Below are 21,900 nucleotides of genomic sequence, written 5' to 3' on the forward strand. Positions count from 1 at the left end.
AGCAATGTCTCCTCTAGCCAGTATCTGTTTTTATGGCCCGCTGATTGTGGAAAACCAAACTAGGGACGAGCACAGAGGGGGACTTTCACGCCAGCTGTGCCACTCACTCAACCATCTGACTTGGGGCAGGTCACTCTGCTCCACCCCTTGTGAACCCCAGTGTCCTCATCTCTCAGATGGGAACTTCCTGACCTTGTAGATTTACAATCAAAATGAAGGGCTGAGGTATTTAGGAAAGTGCTACATACATGTTATGGTCAAAGGGCTAGAGTTTGGGGGAGTGAAGAAACCTAGGTGGGCCCATGCACACTTCCCCCCAGTTGATCATTAGACAACCTGGTTTAGGGCAGCCAACCCCCTCTAACCTGAGGATCTGCGATGTGAACTCTAAGGGTCAGGCTAGAACATCTCGGATAGACCTGGTTTATAAAACACATCTCACTGGGTGAGCCCAGAGGCCGGCTGTCCACTCCCGTCACTGCCAGGGTCTTCAAGAGGTCCTGGGCCCAGGGAACTGGAGCAGAGCAGACCCCCTGAGTTAGGAACTGCCATCTTGAAGTTGCTGCTGAACTGTGAGGACCACAGGGAAGACTTGTACCCTCCCCACCCCCAAGGAAAGCAGGGAGAGGCTGACAGCCACGTGGCCACAGGAAGACCAGGACTGAACACCCTCCTCACATGGACCCAAAGTGGTGGTGGAAACCTCAGAAGGTCACACCTGCTCCAATTCCCACCTTCACTTGGGCTCTTAAGAGCCTCCACACCATTCCTGCAAGGCTCTGGCTGACCGTCTAAGAGGAATCCAGTCTAACTTCTTGAGAGGATGAGCGTGTGCACCTCAGCACCCCTGGCAGGAGGAAGGGGCCTGAGGAAGGGGAGAGCAGGAAGGGGCCTACCTCATGATAACCCTCATCTGCAGCACCGTCCTCCTCCCCCCCAGAGTTTTCACGTTTCTCAAAATCACCCCATGAAGTAGACGGTACAGATCTCACCTCATTTTGGAGACGGGAGAACAGGGGCTCAGAGAAGTTACGTGACTTGCCGAGGTCACACAGCAAGTGGAAGAGCTGGGACTAGAACTCAGGCCTTATGGCTCCTCATTCCTTGCTCACTCCAGCCTGCTGTGCTATTGATCCCTGTGGTCCCCATGGGCAAGCCCTGAGGGCCCAGGTGAGGGCAGGTGGTTGAGAGCAAAGGTCGCCAGCTACGCAGGCATTTCTGCCAGGGTCTGGGCACCAGTCTCAGCTTCCCCACCCCTACCCAGCAGAGCAGAGCCTTCAGCCTTGTGCCCTGAGCATCTCAGCAGTGCTTCCAGCAGATGTCCAACAGGGAACATGTGACGTCACTCTCTGGGAGGAGGTCCAGCTCTTGGTTTCCCATTGGACATTCCTCAGGCTTAAGGACAAGAGAGTATTATGACTTCTTCGTAAAGGGAATCTGAGAACCCATCACTTGGCAAGACCAAGAACCTTCAGGGAGGGGTACTTCCTTCTCTCACAGGCAAAGGTATCTCTCTTGATAATGATTTGGATGTTGTCTCTAAGAACAAAGCACCAGTGAGGAAGACAGATCACTGACATCTCCCACCACCTCCCTGCCCAAGTGCCGCCTCAGGGAGGCTCACAGCGGGAGCCTGCTGCCAGCTTCCAACCTCTGGCTGCAGGTACCACCCCAGGGATGCCCACAGCCAGGGGAAGGTCAACTCTACTTGGGAGAGAGGTGCTTCTAAGGGTCAGGATCCCCCCGACCAAATCTTCCCTTTAACCCTTGACCCTGATCTTTGTGTGACTCTCTGGCCAACCATGCTCCCAGATCTTGGCGGCGGTCCAGGCATCCTCCTTACTCCTTTACACCCACTCACCTCAGATGAGCTGGTCCTTCCTGAGGCACTTACTGCCCGTGATGGGTGATGTGAAATGTCGGATGACAGCCCTCCAGAGTGACCCCATGCAAATGTGTTTGCAGCAGCAACTTCCAGCCGGGGTGGGAGCAGGGCATGTGGGAGGTTGCTGGGTATCCTGCATGGATTCTCAGAACCACAAACTCCAACTTAGTGAGAGAGGACCAGGTTGACTGTGAAAAAGGACCAGGATTTATAGTGGACTGAGGTAGCTAATATCAGTAAATCCTGATGAAGGAGGGAGGGACTGGCTGATGGACATAGGGGCTGGAGACATACACACACTGAGGAAGGGGCGGGCAGAGCTGTGCCTCCAGGCTAGAACTCACTGAATTCAAAGGTCTGAGGTCCACCTGGTTCATTTGTTTGAAGCCCCTGAATCTCTCCAGGCTTAACCTGCTGTGTGCAGGCTCCCAGCCGGGTGCTCAGAATCAGACGCACACTCTGTGCTCACCTCCTGCCATCCCTGGGGTTCAGCAGCTAGACATCTAGACATCAAGATGGAAGGACCTCAGAGAGGGTCTCAGAGGCTCTGGCTTCAGATAATGCATGGATATGAAGTCATGATAGATACACAGACTCATAGGACAGAATGGGTGCCAGGGCCAACTATGTCTGTCATGGAAATGAAATTCATGGGTACAGAGGGAAACATCGTTCGGTCCCAGGACCCCACCACCTCAAGAAGGAAGGACCCTTTTAATGTCAATATAATTTTGCAGACCCCCCTCTTTATTGAACAAAATTTTACTGAGGATTTAATATATGTCAGATATAGGCTAGTAGCTATCTTTTAGTATCAGTTGATTCAGTCAATAATGACAAAGGCCATCAAGGAGTCAGTAATCTCTGTATTAAAGGGGGCAGCCATTGCCCACTATAGCATCTACACCTGCTTGGGGAATGGTAGTCTGGTAGGTAGTGGCTCTGGAGAAGATGCTGCATATACATGGCGGCTCCTTGGACGCCAGAGAGCACAGCACAGAGATGAGAACCTCTGATTGCCACTAAAGCTTAGGTTTTCATCTTTGGTTTCCATTTTGCTAAGTACTATTGGTGCCTCCACAATTCATTGAGTGCATTTTTTTGACCATGTCCGGAGCCAGGAATCTGAGGCCCAGCACCATTCTCATCACTTTTCAAAATGGATTTTTGCCACTTTTCATATCTTGTGTCCCTGTCTTCATTCTTTGCTGCTTCCTTTCATCTTTCCCTCTTACTCTCATAGCCATCGATTTAAAAATGTATCCTTATTCTGTTTTTCCCTTGGTGAAACTGTTCCTCCCCCATGTCCTGTGATCCTTCATTTCTAAATGCAGGAGCTACTTAAGGAAGTATTATTATTATTATCAATATTATTCTCTTTTATCAGTATATACATCATCCTTTGGAAATAGCACCTCAGGAACTGTGAGCCAAAGTAAGATATTGGTCAAAACAGTGTCCTAATGGGAATATCAGAACCCTGAGTGGTACACACTCACAGGCATGCTCAAAAGAATTCCATGGTCAAGCCAGTTTCAGAGCCACACAGACTGCCCTCTGATTGGTTCTCAGTACACACTAGTGTGTAGCAAAGACTCTGCTAATTCCTCTGATGAAGAAGCCTATTTAACCCAGGAATTCCCATACCTATTTGATTGAATTCCATCCTACAGTCTGCTTCGGGAGGTACTGGATAAAACCCTCTCTGAGTATTGGACAGAATAAAAACTGCCTGACATTGCCAAAGCAAGTGCCACATTTAGTAGCAAATCAAAGAAAAAGAGCCCTGGTTCCAACTCCTCCTTTGGCCGGGCTGGATACAGATGGCACACTGGCTATGCTCTGTACTGCTCGTTTTCAATATCGGTCTTGTCACAGCATCCACAGACCCCCACCACCACACACACACACACACACAGATATGCAGACACACCTCTTGGGTTACAGACAATCTGCTTCTGTGAAGACTGATTATTGGTGCAGTTAATTTGCTCTGAACAGCCACAGACAGGGAGCCCCGATAAACGCGGCCCCTGGGCTAATGCCTGAGAAGATTTAGCCCCTGCAGTGCAGCAGACTTATGGAGCATTTGAGACATCAATGGTCCTTGCGTCCTGAGTGATGGGGGCTAAGACACAAAGAGACTCCAAGAGCGCTAGGAATGGTCCTCTTTGGCAGGAACAGAAAGAATTTTCCTGGAAACAGAAAATATTGTCCTAATACTATAGCAAGATGGATGAATATTTCTCTCAAAAATATATTACTTTTCTTGTCCCCAGGAAATGGGGACTCTGTCTCTCCCAGTGCCCAGTACTTCTGACCCTAACAAGGTCCTGGGAGAAGCCAGACACATGAGCCACTTCTCAAGTCCCCAACAGCGCCCTCCACGGAGTAGCCCCCTTCATGAATGCAGAGCCCTCTGTGAAGTGCTCACTCTGTGCCTCTTGCTATGAGTCCTCAGAACAACCAGGGAGGCTGAGAGTGTCACAGCACTGTCACACACGAGGACACGGAGGCTTGGACAAAGGGAGCGTCGTCAGCTCCAGGGCACACAGCCAGTAAGGGACCCAGTAGGGTGAAGCCCAGCTCAGCTCAACCAAGCACTGAAATGTACTCTGTGTGCTGTATCTGTGCTCACGTGGGTGCCGTGCACTGAGTCCACGGGAACGCCAGCCCTTCTCAGACATGTCCTCCTAAGAAACTCAATTTTAACTCCTAGAATCCCACCTCCCCCAATCCAAACCCTTAAAGCCCAGCTCAGGGCAGTTTCAGCTCCACCCTACTAGCTGAGCCTCTCTGAGCCCTCAGCCCTCTCACCGTCAATATGGAGGTAACCTTGCTTGCCTATTGACCGCACAGGACATTGCATCAAAGGTCCTGGGACTTGCCCTCTTACAGGTAGGGGACTGCCTGATGGTCCATGGGCAGCAAATGTTCCCCTCCCTGAGTCATCTCCCCTGGAACTGAAGCAGGCCCCACACGAACTCCTCGCCATCTCCCCCAACCCACACTATTGCTCCAAAGAGTCCCAGGGAGGCCCTGATCTGTGGCAGCATCTGGAAAACCCTAGTTCGGCTGTGATCAACCAACAAACCCCCTTGTTCACTGAACCTCGGCAGTGAGCTAAGCATTGCGCTGGAGACCATGGAAGTGGACACCAAAGGCCCTGCCTCGGGAGCCTCGAGGTCTCCTTGGGGACGTGGTAGAACAAGCCCCGAGCAGCACAGTGCACGCGACACTGCCTGAGGACATGCTGCTGCGGACTCGGGGCTTAGGGGTTGAGAAGACACCAAGAAGGGCGCAGCCCTCAGGAAAGACTTCTGGCTGCCCCACCAGACGGGGAAGGAGAGCCAGGCTGCATCCCTGGATGGTTCGGGTAGTGGGGGGCAGCAACTTTTGCACAAAAGGGACCTCATGCAGGAAAGCCAGAGATAGCTCTTCATCTGCCCAGTATTTTCTGGAAGGTTCGCTTTTTCAGTCCACTTCAGATCTAGGTCTTCTTGAAGAAAGTTAATTTTTAAAAATATTTTTAAATAGAGCGTTTTAAAGCAACACTACCCTGCCTTGATTTCCTCACAGGCCTGTTTGTACATTTAGGGTATTCAAATGTTTATGAAGATAGTGGTGGAAGAGTGGGCAGAAAAAAACACGAAGGGGCAGGACGTCTGTGGTGTGGGTTCCGGCCCCACTCACCTGGCAGCTGTGACTCTATAAACGCTGCGCCCGCACAGAGGTGGAGTCATTGTTCTGGGCTGAGGGCCAGGCATGTGCTTTTGTATAAATCTACCGGTGATCACGAATGTGCAGCCAGGGCCAAGACCCCAGGGTGACGAGCCTGCGTTTGACCTCCTGGTGAGCACGGGAGTCCAGTGTTTCAGACCTCCTCTCCCCTGAGAGCTCCTCACCAGCCGGTCACTACTGTCTCCTACAGAACCAGCCCTCCTCCCTGGTCATGCTGGATCTCCTGCACGTGGCTCGGGACATCGCCTGTGGCTGTCAGTATCTAGAGGAGAATCACTTCATCCACCGGTGAGTCTAAGTGACCTTGCTCTGCCCTCACCTTCCAGACGCTCCCCTACGTGTCCCCAGGGCTTTGTTTGGCCCATATGCAAAGTGGGATCATGTGCTGTGCTGTGCTTAGTCGCTCAGTCCTGTCTGACTCTGCGACCCCCTGGGCTGTAGCCTGCCAGGCTCCTCTGTCCAGGGGGATTCTCCAGGCAACAATACTGGTGTGGGTTGCCATGCCCTCCTTCAGGGGATCTTCCCGACCGAGGGATCAAACCCAGGTCTCCCACGTTACAGGTGGATTCTTTAACAACTGAGCCACGAGGGAAGCAAAGTGGGGTCATAAGACATCTATATCAGCACTGGAGACCCGGATGAGCTCTGCCTGGCCTCCTGCAGGGACCCCCGCCTGTGTCAAGTCCTAGGTCATGTTAATGTTTCCGTATCTAGAAGACTGAGCTTCCTAGGTGGCTCAGTGGTAAAGAATCTGCCTGTCAAAGCATCCAGGGTTCAATCCCTGGGTCGGGAAGATCCCCTGGAGAAGAAATTGACAACCCACTCCAGTATTCTTACCTGGAGAATCCCCACGGACAGAGGAGCCTGGAGGGCCACAGTCCATGGATCACAAATAGTGAGGCCCATCTAAGTGACCAAGCATGCCACATCATCTAAAAAATTGGGTTCCTTAAGGGAAGTTTAAGGAGTTTGTGTTTTCGGATCTCTGGCTATGGATAAATCAAAGGCAACAACCCTATTTTATTCATCTTTACATCCCCAGCATATAGTGGCACACAATAAATGTTTATTGGATAAATTATTTTTTTTCTAAAATACTCAGAAATGAAGAATGAGAATTATTTCCTTTACCTCTGTACTTCATTTCTTCTACTCTATATGACTGACCCTTGTGTTTAAATGGTGTTTGCACTCATACATCAAATCCGTGTGTAACGCTATAGACATGAAAAATGACACATATTTCTTTCCACGTGGCTATCCATGGCCTTCTCAACAGACAGCTTGATTCTGCAACTTGAAAAATTAAATAGATTGTTAGACGCTTTGCAAAGCTCTTCCTAATGATTTGTTGCTCATTTAGTAAATAATAACCTTACTCTTAGACTCTTACTCATGAACTCTCAAACATTCATGAACCCATCAAAGAGTATAAGACATGTTGCAATCTATGTAAAAATAACGTAGAGAATGAGAGACACTGTAAGAGTGTAGAAAGAGAAGAGCATGGAGGTAGATAACAAGCTATGTTTTCTTCCCTAATAAAGGGGATGTTAAAGATCAGGAAATACACTGGCCTAGTTTACTGCAATCATTCTGAAAACAAGGCCAGAAGCTCACACTGGCTCATCCTTTGTAGCTTCATCATTTTGGCCCTCAGAGCTTCCTCCTGAGTCTCAGCCTTTCCAGTTTGCAGATCCCTGTGCTTGATAGAAATAACAGAAGCAAGAGAGAGGCCGAGCCCCAGTTCTTCTGTTCTCACCCAAAGCCACACTCTCTGCTTCACAGCTCAGGTCAGCCCTGCCACTGTTGTTCTTGCCCTTTTTATTGTGTCCAGAACTTTCCATAAATCTCAGCTCTGGGCTTTATTGTTGCTCAGACGTGACAGGGTTGTGCTCTTTTTAGAATAAGTCCTTGGCTAGAGCCATCTTTCCATCGTTTTTTTTTTTTTCTTTGAAGTATAGTAGAATTACAATGTTGTGTTACTGCTGTACGGCAAAGTATGCATTCTTTTTCATATTCTTTTCCACTATGGTTTCTCAGATTGGTGTACCTGGAAAGAATAAATGTCTCTCCATCTCATGTCTACCTCCGCTAAGTCTGAGCCCATCTGAGAGCAATGTGACCCATCACCTTAGTGACTTCAGATCTCTCCCTTCACTTCTCCTTGAGGTCATCTCTGCCTTTTCATCTCCACCCCCACATTAATCACCAAGTGTCCAGATTCTCTGACTGAGGGATTGTGTCTACTTTTCCTCTGACGTTTTGAAATCTGCTTTCCTGAGGGATGATACATTTTGACTATATCCAGTGCCCTGTTATTACTGAAAATAAGATAACAAGGAGCAAAAATTCACTCAAGATTCCTATTGCTTCCATATCTGTAAATAGTTGCTGAAGGTCACAATAAGATCCCAGAGTAATATTTTGTTGCTTCTTTTATCTTTTTCGAGAAATGAAATTGTCAAAGATTGAATCAACAGTATGTTCGATGATCTGCTTTATAAGCAAAAGGTGACGATTAGCAGAAATTGTCCATCTCAGTCAAAGCTGTCTTCCGGGGTAATTGGTTTTAGGAAAGCATCTTTTTATATCTTCTAACTGGCTCGAGGCTGATGGCACCCTCCCCCAATAGGTTTACCTTAATTCTCTCTCCTTCACTATCTGCCTTAAGATTCACAGACTCCCACGCACACACACCTCCTGAATTCAGAGCGGACTCCCTCGCAGATCCACACACTCCCATTTTTCTATTAGATCTGTTTCCTTTGGACATGGTTTATTGCCATTTCAAGAAATATGTGTCATTCTACCAATTCTTGGTGTGTTCTATGATATTACATTTACTTTCTTGCCATTAAATTCAAGATCAATTTTTTAAGCAACCATTCCATGCACATCAACGGAAAGACCTTTCCAGAGCTATAAATATTGTTGTTGGTTGACTTCACTATATTTCTCTTGAGAAGCAATGGCTATATATCCTACTATATTTTCTTCTTTTTGATGTCATATATGTTATGCTTTTATGGTTTTCTTAGGGCATTTTATGCACCATTGCTCCTCAAAATTCAACTTAAAACTTCTGAATTGGGGCAGTGGCATTAATAACACCCATCTCCCACCCTGACCAATTGTTCTGCTATCCTAAGCCATGAACCCCCATCCAGATCTATTTTTTAAAAATGCTATCCATCTGTTTATTTTCCATGATCCTTCTTTCTCAGCCAATGATCATGAAACCAGTTGAAAGTATAAAAACACCACCCATTCCCCCCAAGAAGTACTATTTTTTTCTGTCCAGGACTTTAATATTATTAGAAACCCATTCCATGAGTTTGAGCAAACTCTAGGAGATAGTGAAGGGACAGGGAAGCCTGGTGTGCTGCAGTCCATGGGGCCACAGAGAGTCAGACATGACTTAGTAACTAAACAACAACAACATTCCAAACTTCGTCTGGCTGCATCCTTAATCCCCACGTGCAACTCAAGAATGGGCTAGCAGTCAGTGAGTAGAAGCTGATGAGTCTTGGAAAGCTTCTGATCCAGCCTTACATGCATGCTATAGAAGAATAGGCCCTAACGACTAGAACGTAACGACTAAGACAAGATAACTTTATAACAGGAAAGAAGTGATTCTTTGGCCTCATAGCTATGATGCATACAGCTTAACAAAGGGCTTTAGATAAAATCATGGATGTAAAAACCATGATGGCGTATTAAAATATAAAACTAGAAATATCTGGGGAACGCCTTGACCTACTTGACTCTCATGGGAACCATGCTGTTCCAGGACACACCGTCACACAACCGGCAGAAACCAACCAGCAAGCGGTACAGAACAATAGCCAAAGGCCAAACACATTTCTATGTCCCTCTATTATCTCAAGTTTTTTGATAAAATAAGGATAATACTAGCACCTTGTGTCTTACAGGGCTATGGTGAGAATTAGATATGAAGCAGTTAGAACAGTGCTTAAGTACCTGGTAAAAGAACAATCAATTTTCTAGTTCCTATTATAGTTATTTTCATTATTATTATCCCATTAAACGTTGTCAATCATCTCCCCTAATCCTTTTCCATTTCCCTGTTGGTTCTGAGACCTAGAATTGCTTAGCTATTTCTTTCATACTGAAGTCTAATGTAGTAAAGGAAATACAGAGAAGAAAAGGGAACTATTTGAACTTTAGATTGGAGGTGAAAATTCTTGTGATTCTTATACCTTTATCTTTTTAGGAATGAAATTACGAAATGCATTTTCTCTTTTTTTTCATCCCAGGGACATTGCCGCCAGGAACTGCCTCTTGACCTGCCCAGGCCCTGGAAGAGTAGCCAAGATTGGAGACTTCGGAATGGCCCGTGACATCTACAGGTGAGTGAAGACTGCCATCACCCATCAGAGCTCACCTTCTCAACCGCATCCCTAGAGTACTCTGGTGCCTTGTCAACCTGCCACCTAATATGGCATTAAGTTCCTTTTCAGCACAGGGGCAGCCTTAATTATTGTTCATGCCTGAAGGACTAATTCTAGGATCTCTCTGCCTGCAATAATTGACACTAACCTGTTAATTAGATTGTCTTTCTGGTTCCAACTCTTTAGTCCTAGCATGTTCTGAGACAGAATAACCTGGATACTTCACTTGGAAAAAGTTTCTAGGTAAACTTTAGCTTAATTAACCCCTTTCCTCAATATTCAATAATTCCAAACAGACTTAGCTTCCATTACCCTAGGCAAGAGCTCCTTAGAACTGAGAGGAGACTGGGCCCAGCACATTGCTCTGCATTTCCCACTCCAGGAGACATGGAAGTATAGTTCAAAGCCCGTCAGTACTTAGCTCAGCTTCATTTCTTTTTCCCTGTCACATGCTCAAGGCTACATCAAAAAGAAAAACAACAGGGAACTTTCTTGGTGATCCATTGGTTAAGACTTGCACTCCCAACGCAGGGGGCCTGCGTTTCGTCCCTGGTCAGGGAACTAGATCCCACATGCCACAACAAAATTCAAAAGTTCTATGTGCCACAACTAAGGCCCAGTGCAGCCAATTAAGTAATTAATTAAAAAGAAATCAATAAAATAAAAATTTTAACTGCAAAAAAAAACAACCTCTATTGTATACTATCCCACACTTCTCTTCCCAACCCCTAGTTTCATCTTTGTCTAATTATTAACAACAGTGACTCACTGCATGAGCTGAGCGAGCCACTCTCTGGCAGAGTCACTAATTACACTAATTACAGTTCCCTAATCCAGCAGTTGAGTAAGGAGAGGGGGTCAGGTAGACCTTTCAGTCTTCAGACAATAAGGGAGACCCCTGTCAGCCTCCCAAGGAACTGGTAGCCATCTCCTAGGGTGCGAATGCTGATGGCATCCTGTTAGCGCAGGGCAGCAGCACAGAGAAACTCAGGAGTCAGCAATGTTTTCACCTACTGTTATCTACCACTGATATCCACCGCATACCTGGAAAGCTCCGCTTCACCCTCTTCCACCACCCAGAGCCTCAGCGTTCCTTCACCTCCTGTCTCGGAGCACCCAGGACTGCCTGTGCTCTAAGACTCAAATGCTGCAGCGAGACTAAACGAGTCACGTGGTCTGGCCCTTCCCCTATGTCCTCAGCACTGACAGGTCCCAACTCTAGACTTCAGCACCCTAGCTTCCCTACAGCCCCCTGCTTCCCACAGGCCCCGTGCGACAGCATGTGTCACGAATGTCTCCTGCGAGACTTTCTTTGGCATTCAGCTTCATCAGCACCCCCAAGAAACTCTTCCCGTACTTTTCCACCCACCACCCCCACCCCAGGTGAAACAAACCCATTCTCCTTTGGTCACTGAGTTTCCTCTTGAATACATACTTTCGTCATCATATGTGTGTTCTTTAGCAGTTAATTATGTCTGTTTCTTCCACCAAACCGTATCCTTGGAAGAGAGAGACTATGACTTATTTCTGTCCTTAGCACGTGGCAGAATACCTCACACGTTGTGGTTCAGTCACTCAGACGTGTCTGACCCTTTGCAACCCCACGGACTGCAGCATGCCAGGCTTCCCTGTCCTTCACTATCTCCCAGAGTTTGCTCAGACTCATGTCCATTGAGTCAATGATGCCATCCAACCATCTCATTCTCTGTCGACCCCTCCTCCTCCTGCCCTCAAACTTTCCCAGCATCAGGGTCTTTTCCAAGGAGTCAGCTAACCACTCAATTCATATTTCAGTCAGTTATTTTTTTAAGTAATTAATCTTGGCAGCTGGTAGGAATCCACCTCCCATAACATACCAGGCACAAAAACACAAGGCTGGGGTGGAGCTGGCTTCAGAGGTAGGAATTAATTTATTAGTTTTTTTTATCAGGGAGTCGCATTAATGATGTCACTGACAAAAACTAGTTACCTCATCCCTCAGACGCCAGCTCCACCCCAGGCCTGTATTTTCTCTGGGGGCTGAGCTAAAGGAAGCAGCTTCCCACCAGCCACCTAGAGGACTTGGAGTCACGTGCCTGTGTTGAATTGGATGCTGTGTGAACGCCGAGGAGGACCCAGACTAGTAGGACACCAGCCCTGCTCTGAGTCCTCCCATTGTGTATCTCGCATTACCGTGGATCATCAGGAACTATACTCATAAGGCTGGAGTAATGGTATTCACTGTTAGTTACAGTAAACAAAATCCATCAGGGAAATCAAACCATCTGCTAGCGGGTATTTTAGCCATTGCATAGGTCTTTTCTTTCACACCTCCGGCAGGCTGTTTCGTCTCCTATTAAGTGACACTAAGGTTGTTAACTAGCTGATCTGTGTCCCCTGCTGTCCCCCCGAACCACAAGAGCCCCTCGTTAATTTCAGTTCATAGACCTTGCTTTTTGCCACTCTCTCAAGGTACCTGGCTCAGAGCCATCTCCAGAACCGAGTCTTCTCTCTTCTCCCTGCAGAGCAAGCTACTACCGAAAGGGAGGCTGTGCAATGCTGCCAGTCAAGTGGATGCCCCCAGAAGCCTTCATGGAAGGAATATTTACTTCTAAAACAGACACGTGGTGAGTCTTTCTGCTGCCCTCATCCAGGTCTCACCATGAGCCTTCAAGTAGACCTCATGAGTCAAACGAGCCCACACTCTCTTGTGGAAGGATAAGAGAGAAGATAGCATACCTCTATAGCAGGGCCCACAACAACAGAGCATCAGAATCACCAGGAAGTCTTGGTAAGACACAACTGAATGCTGGACCCCACCCTGAGAGCTTAGGATTTAAGAAGTCTGAGGTCACTGAGAAGTTCCATTTCTCACAAATTCCCGGGCTGTGTGGTCTACTGTAGGCTGGTGGACCACACACAGAGCCACACGTAATTTTTTTTTAACATAATAACAAAGTTGGATTTATCCCAGGAATGCAACATTGAGTTAAGATTAGAAAAATGATCAATGAAATTCTCCAACTGACAGAATAACAGAGAAAAAGAAATTATTATCAGCACAGGAATATCAGTGATGGTGATCTACAGCTAAAAATCAGTTTGGAAAACACTATCTGCACATTAGATCTCCAGAAATCATTCATCCCGCAAAACTGAGACCTGTACTCATTGACTAGCCTCTCCTTCCCTGGCAATCATCATTCTATTCTCTGTTTCTGCGAGTCCACTGATAAGTGAGGTCATGTGGCATTTGTCTTTCTGTGCCTGATTTATTCCACTCAGCATACTGTCCTCCAGGTTTATCCCTGTTGTTGCAAATGGCAAATTTCCTTCTTGTTTAAGGCTGAATAATATTCCGGTGTGTGTGTGTGTGTGTGTGTGTGTGTAAAATACATGCCACGTGTTCTTTATCCATTCATCCATCCATCAGTATTTAGGTTGTTTCCATATCTTGGCTATTGTGAGTAATGCTGCAGTGGTCATGGGAGTGCAGATGCCTCTTCAAAATACTGATTTTATTTCCTTTGGATGTATCCCCAGAGGTGGGATTGCTAGATCTTAAGGTAGTTCTATTTTTAATTTTTTGAGCACTCTCCATACTGTTTTACATAATTCCTACTAGAGCAACACATAATTTTAAATGGCAGTCAACCTGTGTTCCCTCCCAAAATACACTCATTCACAGAGGAATCTTTTTTGCATAAAAATCCACAGGGACACAGACAACGATGACACAGTTTTGGAAACTGGAAAGTTTACAGACTAACGGTCCCTTACTTGTGTGTGTGTGCTTAGTGGCTAGGTCGTGTCCAGCTCTTTGTGACTCCATGGACTGTAGACTGCCAGGCTCCTCTGTCCATGGAATTTTCCAGGCCAGAATACTGGAGTGGGTAACCCTTCCCTTCTCCAAGGGATCTTCCCAACCCAGGGATCAAACCCATGTCTTCTGCATTCCAGATGGATTCTTTACCATGTGAACCACCAGAGAAGCCTGGTCCCTTACTTACGAGACTAGACAGTTGACACCTACGTCCATCTTGAAGTAGCCTGCTTCACTCTGCCTGGTCAGGAGCCCCAGGAAGACCCAGGAATGGAAGGTGCCAGCACCTCCAAGTAGAGGTGCAGCAGATAGGAAAATGAGTTACAGATCTGTTTAGAAAGTAACTAGATCATTCCCTCACCTCTGCCCCTCCTCTACCATCACGCAAGGCTAGGGGTTCCCTCTCTGAAGAATTTAATTCTTTCTGACCTTGGGGATATCAGACATCAGCAAGGGTGGATTCTCTACCATAAGCATATATAGTAGAGTTTAAGAAGTCTGCCCACTTAAAGGCACATGCCTCCTCTCTCCCCTCAGTGCCGAGCACACGGCAGCTAGGCAGGATGAGATCAGAAGATTCTCACTGAAGGAACTGACCCATGCAGAGAAAAACTGTAGACATCACAAGTGCTAGTGGGCTGAAAAATGGCCCTCCAATGGTATCAGGCTCTCATCCCAGAAACCCTCATTAGGAGAAGGAGCCTGCATCACCCGTGCCTCACGGGAGGCAGAGGGAGATGTGCCTCACACCCAGAGGACAGAGGCAGAGGTTGAAGAGATGTGGCCACAAGTCAAGACGCTCCAGCAGCCTCCAGAAGCCGGAAGAGGCAAGGAACAGTGTGGTCCCGCATACACTTCGCTTTCAGCTCTCAATACTGACTTCAGACATCCAGCCTTCGTAACTGTGAGGGAAGAAACTTCTGTTGTCTTAAGTCATCAAGTCTGTGGTATGCTGTTACAGCAGCCAGGAAACGAAGGCCCCTTGTGAAACAAGCAAGTCAGTTGCCCACCAGTTAGCAAGCCTCATCTACACAGAGCTTCCCATCTTGCCGGGTTCCAATCTTAATATATGAATAGAGAGCCAAGAATCCACAGATACTTGAGAAAAGATTCTGATCTGAAGGAAGCAAACATATGCAAAGGAACTTGGAGGGAGAAGAATGCAGAAAGTTTAGGAAAACTTTTGAAAACAATATCCTCAGAAAGTTAAATTATTGTAACCATAATCTTAAGGACAAAAGATTATTTAAAACAATGCTTTTGGGACTTCCCTGGCAGTCCAATGGTTAAGAATCTGCCTTCAATGCAGAGGATACGGGTTTGATCCCTGGTTGGGGAACTAAACTCCCACATGCCAAGAGGCAACTAAACCCGCATGCCGCGAAGACTGAGTCCGCACACCGCAAGGAAAGATCCTGCATGCAGCAACTAAGACCTGGTGCAGCCAAAAATTACTTACTTAATTATTTTAAATGTTCTTAGGGAAAAAGCTCCTGGATAGAAATATGTGATAAGAGAGCCTTCAAGGAGATGGAGTCTAGTTCCCTGGAGCCCATATGGCCAGCACACAGCAGCATTTTTTTCAAAAAGCACAGAGAGGGAAAAGCAGGGGGAAGAAAGAAACTTGGCAGACACTACCTCTGCTAGGCAGTCAAGGTCAGCATCAACAGCGGTACATCATGTTGACAGCACGTACCTTGACATATGATGAAATGGTAGTTAACCTCTGAGGTCTTTCTCCCCAGACCCATTAACTCCAGTCTAATCATAAGGAAAACAGACAAATCCTGATATGACATTCTACAGAATTCCTGACCAGAACTCTTTGAAACTGTCAAGGTCATCAAAAACAAGGAAAATCTGAGAAGTTGCCAAAGTCAAGAATAGCCTAAGGAAACATGACAGCTAAACATAAAGTGATATTCTAATGGAGTCCTAGAACAGAAAAAGGAAATTCAGCAAAAGCTAAGGAGACCTGAATAAACTATGGGCTTTAGCTAATAATAATTCCTTAATATTGGCTCATTAATTGTAACAAATGTGTCACATTAATGCTAACCATGGAACTGAGTGTGAGGCATGTGGGAACTTCCTGTGTTATCTTCATAATTTCTTCACAACCTAAAACTGTTCTTAAGAAAATAAAGTTTTTTTAAAAAAAGATGATAATAGATGTGTGAAAGTAATAGAAAAATTGGAAGACAGAGTTGAATAAATCTTCTAGAAAATAAAATGACTATAAATAGATGGGATAGATAGGAAAGGAAAGACAATTTAAAAGGATTAGACCATTAGACCCAATTAGCTGACAAATAGGAGTCCCAGAAAGAATGAAGAGCAGAAATGAAGGGAATAAAAACATCAAAGAAATAATTCAAGAAGATTTCCCAGAAGGACATACGTTTTCAGAATGAAAGCATCCAGCAAGTGCTAAGTGCTGTGAATAAAAAGAGCAACCACATGAACACATCATTGTGAAATTCCAGACCGATGGTGATCAAGGTGGTAAAAGTTTCCAAGGATACAAATAAAATCATAGTAAAAAATTATCAGAGATGAGAGACAGGGAATCCAAACAATTGAATTTCTCAACAGCAACGTGGGAAACCAAGAAAATGGGCAAGAGTCCTCCAGATTCTGAAAGCCTTGCATTGAGATAAGGTCAGAAGACAGAGGAGCCACGGTGATCAGAGTCCCTCCTCTGGTCCATTTTTTGATAATGTGCATGAGAGGTTTTGTTGTTCGAAGCCACTGAGATTTGACTTACCCAAACGCAGTGGGTCTCAACGTGTGGTCCTCTGATCAACAGCATCAGCATCACCTGGGACCTTGTCATAAACCCAAATTCTCAATCCCACCCCAGGCCTCATAAAGCAGAAACTCTAGGGGTGGGGTCCAACAATCTACATCTTAAGGAATCCTCAGGTCATTCCATGTGCACCCAAGTTAGAGCACCACCCACCTTCCCTCTCCAGGTACAGATAGTTATTTGGGTAACTGTGTAATTTTTTTTAATTGGAGTATAATTTCTTTACAATGTTGTGTTAGTTATTGCCATACAACGAAGTGAATCAGCTGTATGTATACATAGATCCCCTCACTCCTGGACCTCCCTCGCATCCCTGTCCATCACATCCCTCGAAGTCATCACAGAGCACCAAGCACTTGCATATCCTGCTGCTGCTGCTGCTGCTGCTGCTACTGCTGCTGCTGCTAAGTCGCTTCAGTCGTGTCCAACTCTATGCGACCACATAGACGGCAGACCACCAGGCTCCCCTGTCCCTGGGATTCTCCAGGCAAGAACACTGGAGTGGGTTGCCATTTCCTTCTCCAATGCGTGAAAGTGAAAAGTGAAAGTGAAGTCGCTCAGTCGTGTCTGACTCTTAGTGACCCCATAGACTGCAGCCCACCAGGCTCCTCTGCCCATGGAATTTTCCAGGCAAGAGTACTGGAGTGGGGTGCCATTGCATTCTCCATTGCATATCCTACGACCCAGCAATCTAAGTGCCTGAATTAGGGAGACTTGGGTAGAGTGTTCATCTGCATCATTGTTTACAATAAAGAATAAGCAAAGATAGCCTAACTGTCACTCAAGGGGAGGATGGAAAAATAAAATTGTGGTTTATTTATATCATGGGACTTCCCAGGTGGCGCAGTGGTAAAGAATCCGCCTGCCAATGCAGGAGACACAGGAGATGTGAGTTTTAAAAGGCTGATAAACATAGCACTGCTGCTGCTGCTGCTACGTCGCTTCAGTCATGTCCGACTCTGTGCGACCCCATAGACGGCAGCCCACCAGGCTCCCCCGTCCCTGGGATTCTCCAGGCAAGAACACTGGAGTGGGTTGCCATTTCCTTCTCCAATGCATGAAAGTGAAAAGTGAAAAGTGAAAGTGAGGTCGCTCAGTCGTGTCCGACTCTTCGCAATCCCATGGACTGCAGCCTACCAGGCTCCTCCATCCATGGGATTTTCCAGGCACAATGTGACTTTACAATTTTTTTTATCAGATTATGTTTATTGATTCAAATTTCTAAGATAATTTCATCTGCAATCACTCAAGCTATTTCTATAATTTTAGGAAGAGCAGGTTTTATATCAGAAGAAACAACGTGGGTTTTTTTTAATATTTGTCTTATTTGATTTTTGAACGCTTCGGTGCAAAGCTTTGGGCCTTGTGGCTCCTATTTGAGACAGGCTTACCTTATCAGTGATTAAAAAAAAATTGGCATACAAAATATATGTTTACCTGATCTGTAGGATTACTAGATAAAACACAAAATGGCCAGTTAAAATGAAATTTCACATGAACAGTGAATAATTTTTTGGTATGTCTCATGCAGTATTTGGGATATGAATGTGTGCTAAGTCACGTCAGTCCCATCCACCTCTCTGCGACCCCGTGAACTGAAGCTCCACATGCTTAGGTCCATGGGATTCTCCAGGCAGGAGTGGGTTGCCATGCCCTCTTCCAGGGGATCTTCCTGACCCAGAGATCGAACCCTCGTCTCTCGTGTCTCCTGCACTGGCCAGTGGGTTCTTTACCACTAGCGCCACCTGGGAAGTCCAACTGGGATATGCTAATACTAAAAATGTATTTCTTGTTTATCTGGAATTCAAATGTTAATGAGTATCCTGTATGATTATCTGCTAAATTTCACAACATTCAGTTCAGTTCAGTTCAGTTCAGTCGCTCAGTCGTGTCCGACTCTTTGCGACCCCATGAATCACAGCACACCAGGCCTCCCTGTTCATCACCATCTGCCGCAGTTCACTCAGACGCACGTCCATCAAGTCCATGATGCCATCCAGCCGTCTCATCCTCGGTCATCCCCTTCTCCTCCTGCTGCCAATCCCTCCCAGCATCACAGTCTTTTCCAATGAGTCAACTCTTCTCATGAGGTGGCCAAAGTACTGAAGCTTCAGCTTTAGCATCATTCCTTCCAAAGAAATCCCAGGGCTGATCTCCTTCAGAATGGACTGGTTGGATCTCCTTGCAGTCCAAGGGACTCTCAAGAGTCTTCTCCAACACCACAGTTCAAAAGCATCAATTCTTCGGTGCTCAGCCTTCTTCACAGTCCAACTCTCACATCCATACATGACCACAGGAAAAACCATAGCCTTGACTAGACGGACCTTTGTTGGCAAAGTAATGTCTCTGCTTTTGAATATGCTGTCTAGGTTGGTCATAACTTTTCTTCCAAGGAGTAAGCGTCTTTTAATTTCATGGCTGCAGTCACCATCTGCAGTGATTCTGGAGCCCCAAAAAATAAAGTCTGACACTGTTTCCACTGTTTCCCCATCTATTTCCCATGAAGTGATGGGACTGGATGCCATGATCTTAGTTTTCTGAATGTTGAGCATTAGGCCAACTTTTTCGCTCTCCTCTTTCACTTTCATCAAGAGGCTTTTTAGTTCCTCGTCACTTTCTGCCATAAGGGTGGTTCATCTGCATATCTGAGGTTATTGATATTTCTCCTGGCAATCTTGATTCCAGCTTGTGCTTCTTCCAGTCCAGCGTTTCTCATGATGTACTCTGCATAGAAGTGAAATAAGCAGGGTGACAATATACAGCCTTGACATACTCCTTTTCCTATTTGGAACCAGTCTGTTGTTCCATGTCCAGTTCTAACTGGTGCTTCCTGACCTGCATACAGATTTCTCAAGAGGCAGGTCAGGTGGTCTGGTATTCCCATCTCTTTCAGGATTTTCCACAGTTTATTGTGATCCACACAGTCAAAGGCTTTGGCATAGTCAATAAAGCAGAAATAGATGTTTTTCTGGAACTCTCTTGCTTTTTCGATGATCCAGCAGATGTTGGCAATTTGATCTCTGGTTCCTCTGCCTTTTCTAAAACCAGCTTGAACGTCAGGGAGTTCACGGTTCACGTATTGCTGAAGCCTGGCTTGGAGAATTTTGAGCATTACTTTACCAGCATGTGAGATGAGTGCAATTGTGTGGTAGTTTGAACATTCTTTTGCATTGCCTTTCTTTGGAATTGGAATGAAAACTGACCTTTTCCAGTCCTGTGGCCACTGCTGAGTTGAACTATGGAATGCAGTTCGTGACATTGTGCAGGAGACAGGGATCAAGACCATCCCCATGGAAAAGAAATGCAAAAAAGCAAAATGGCTGTCTGAGGAGGCCTTACAAATAGCTGTGAAGAGAAGAGAGGTGAAAAGCAAAGGAGAAAAGGAAAGATATAGGCATCTAAATGCAGAGTTCCAAAGAATAGCAAGAAGAGATAAGAAAGCCTTCTTCAGCGATCAATGCAAAGAAATAGAGGAAAACAACAGAATGGGAAAGACTAGAGATCTCTTCAAGAAAATTAGAGATACCAAGGGAACATTTCATACAAAGATGGGCTCAATAAAGGACAGAAATGGTATGGACCTAACAGAAGCAGAAGATATTAAGAAGAGGTGGCAAGAATACACGGAAGAACTGTACAAAAAAGATCTTCACGACCCAGATAGTCATGATGATGTGATCACTAATCTAGAACCAGACATCTTGGAATGTGAAGTCAAGTGGGCCCTAGAAAGCATCACTACGAACAAAGCTAGTGGAGGTGATGGAATTCCAGTTGAGCTGTTCCAAATCCTGAAAGATGATGCTGTGAAAGTGCTGCACTCACAACATTACTTACCTGAAATTATCAGCATTCTGTAACCAACATGACTTCTCACTCCCTCGAACGCTAAGAAAATAAACATCTATTTGCAATCCATACAATAATTCTCTCGAAGAATACTCCAATTTGTCTCCCTAACTATCCAGAGAGGCAGAAAACATATTGCTGGGATTCTTTAAGCCCTGCTACTTAGTTTCATCCATGATTTTGCTAATTTTGTTTTGCCTTGTGGGGGAGGCAGAAAGGCCACCAAACAGAGAGGAATAATATATGAACCAGGCAATTTGTAGTTAGTTGAATCAAGAAATCTAATAACGTATTCCAGTCTGTCTTGAATTAACTGTATAATAATCTCTGCTTCAGCCTTCTCACCTGAAAAATATAGAAACTATCTTTGCCTAATTCTCCTCAAAAGAATCTTTGAAAGTTCACTTAAATGATGTCAATAAAAGTACTTTGTGTAAATCACTTCCTACATGTCCGACTCTTTGGGACCCTGTGGACCGTGGCCTGCCAGGCTCCTCTGTCCATGGGATTCTCCAGGCAAGAATACTGGAGTGGCTTGCCATGCCCTCCTCCAGGGGATCTTCCCAACCCAGGGATCAAACCCACATCTCTTAAGTCTCCTGCACTGGCAGATGGGTTCTTTACCACTGGTGCCACCTGGGAAGCTCAGAGAAGCTTTTGTTGTTCGGTCGCTCAGTTATGTCTGACTCTTTGCAACCCCATGGACTGCAGCACACCACACTTCCCTGTCTTTCACCATCTCCCGGAACTTGCTCAGACTTGTGTCCATCGAGTTGGTGATGCCATGCAACCATCTCATCCTCTGTTATCCCCTTCTCCTCTTGCCTTCAATCTTCCCCAGCATCAGAGTCTTTTCCAAAGAGTCAGGTCTTCACATCGGGTGGCCAAAGTATCGGCGCTTCAGCATCAGCATCAGTCCTTCCAATGAATATTCAGGGTTGATTTCCTTTAGGATTGACTAATTTGATCTCCTTGCAGTCCAAGTGACTCTCAAGCACTATAGTCTCAGAGGAGCTATAGTTCCGTAAATTTTTGAGGTAATATTACATCAGAAAACTGCAATCAGATACTAAAACAAAGATAGCCCTTTTTTGCTAAAAAAAAAAGAACCTAATTATGAAATTAAATGTTTTAAAGTTTTAGTCAAAATATCAAAGGAGATGATTTTGAAATACAATAGAAATCATTTTAAAGTTCATTTAAAACAAGTCAAATACATTTTTTTGTATTTTTGATTTTGAGAAATCAAAATACATTTGATTTGATTTTGAGAAATCTGATACATTTCTTTAAAAAGAGAGAAGTAAGGAAAAATGCCCTACTCGATATTAAAACATAAATACACAAAAAGTAAAAGAGACTTCCCTAGTGGCACAATGGTTAAGAATCTGCCCGCCAA

General features: G+C 45.5%; 1 protein-coding gene across 1 annotated transcript in view; it reads left to right on the plus strand.

Moving 5' to 3' along the window:
- ALK (ALK receptor tyrosine kinase) overlaps positions 1 to 21,900 on the plus strand; it is a 730,858-nt gene that overhangs the window by 703,508 nt on the left and 5,450 nt on the right. The window contains exons 24-26 of the mRNA XM_052648260.1: positions 5,817 to 5,914; positions 9,907 to 9,999; positions 12,546 to 12,647. Coding sequence (XP_052504220.1) covers positions 5,817 to 5,914; positions 9,907 to 9,999; positions 12,546 to 12,647 — 293 coding nt within the window. The remainder of the gene's footprint in view (positions 1 to 5,816; positions 5,915 to 9,906; positions 10,000 to 12,545; positions 12,648 to 21,900) is intronic.

This window comes from Budorcas taxicolor, chromosome 11, assembly GCF_023091745.1.
Source record: "Budorcas taxicolor isolate Tak-1 chromosome 11, Takin1.1, whole genome shotgun sequence".
NCBI lineage: Eukaryota > Metazoa > Chordata > Mammalia > Artiodactyla > Bovidae > Budorcas > Budorcas taxicolor.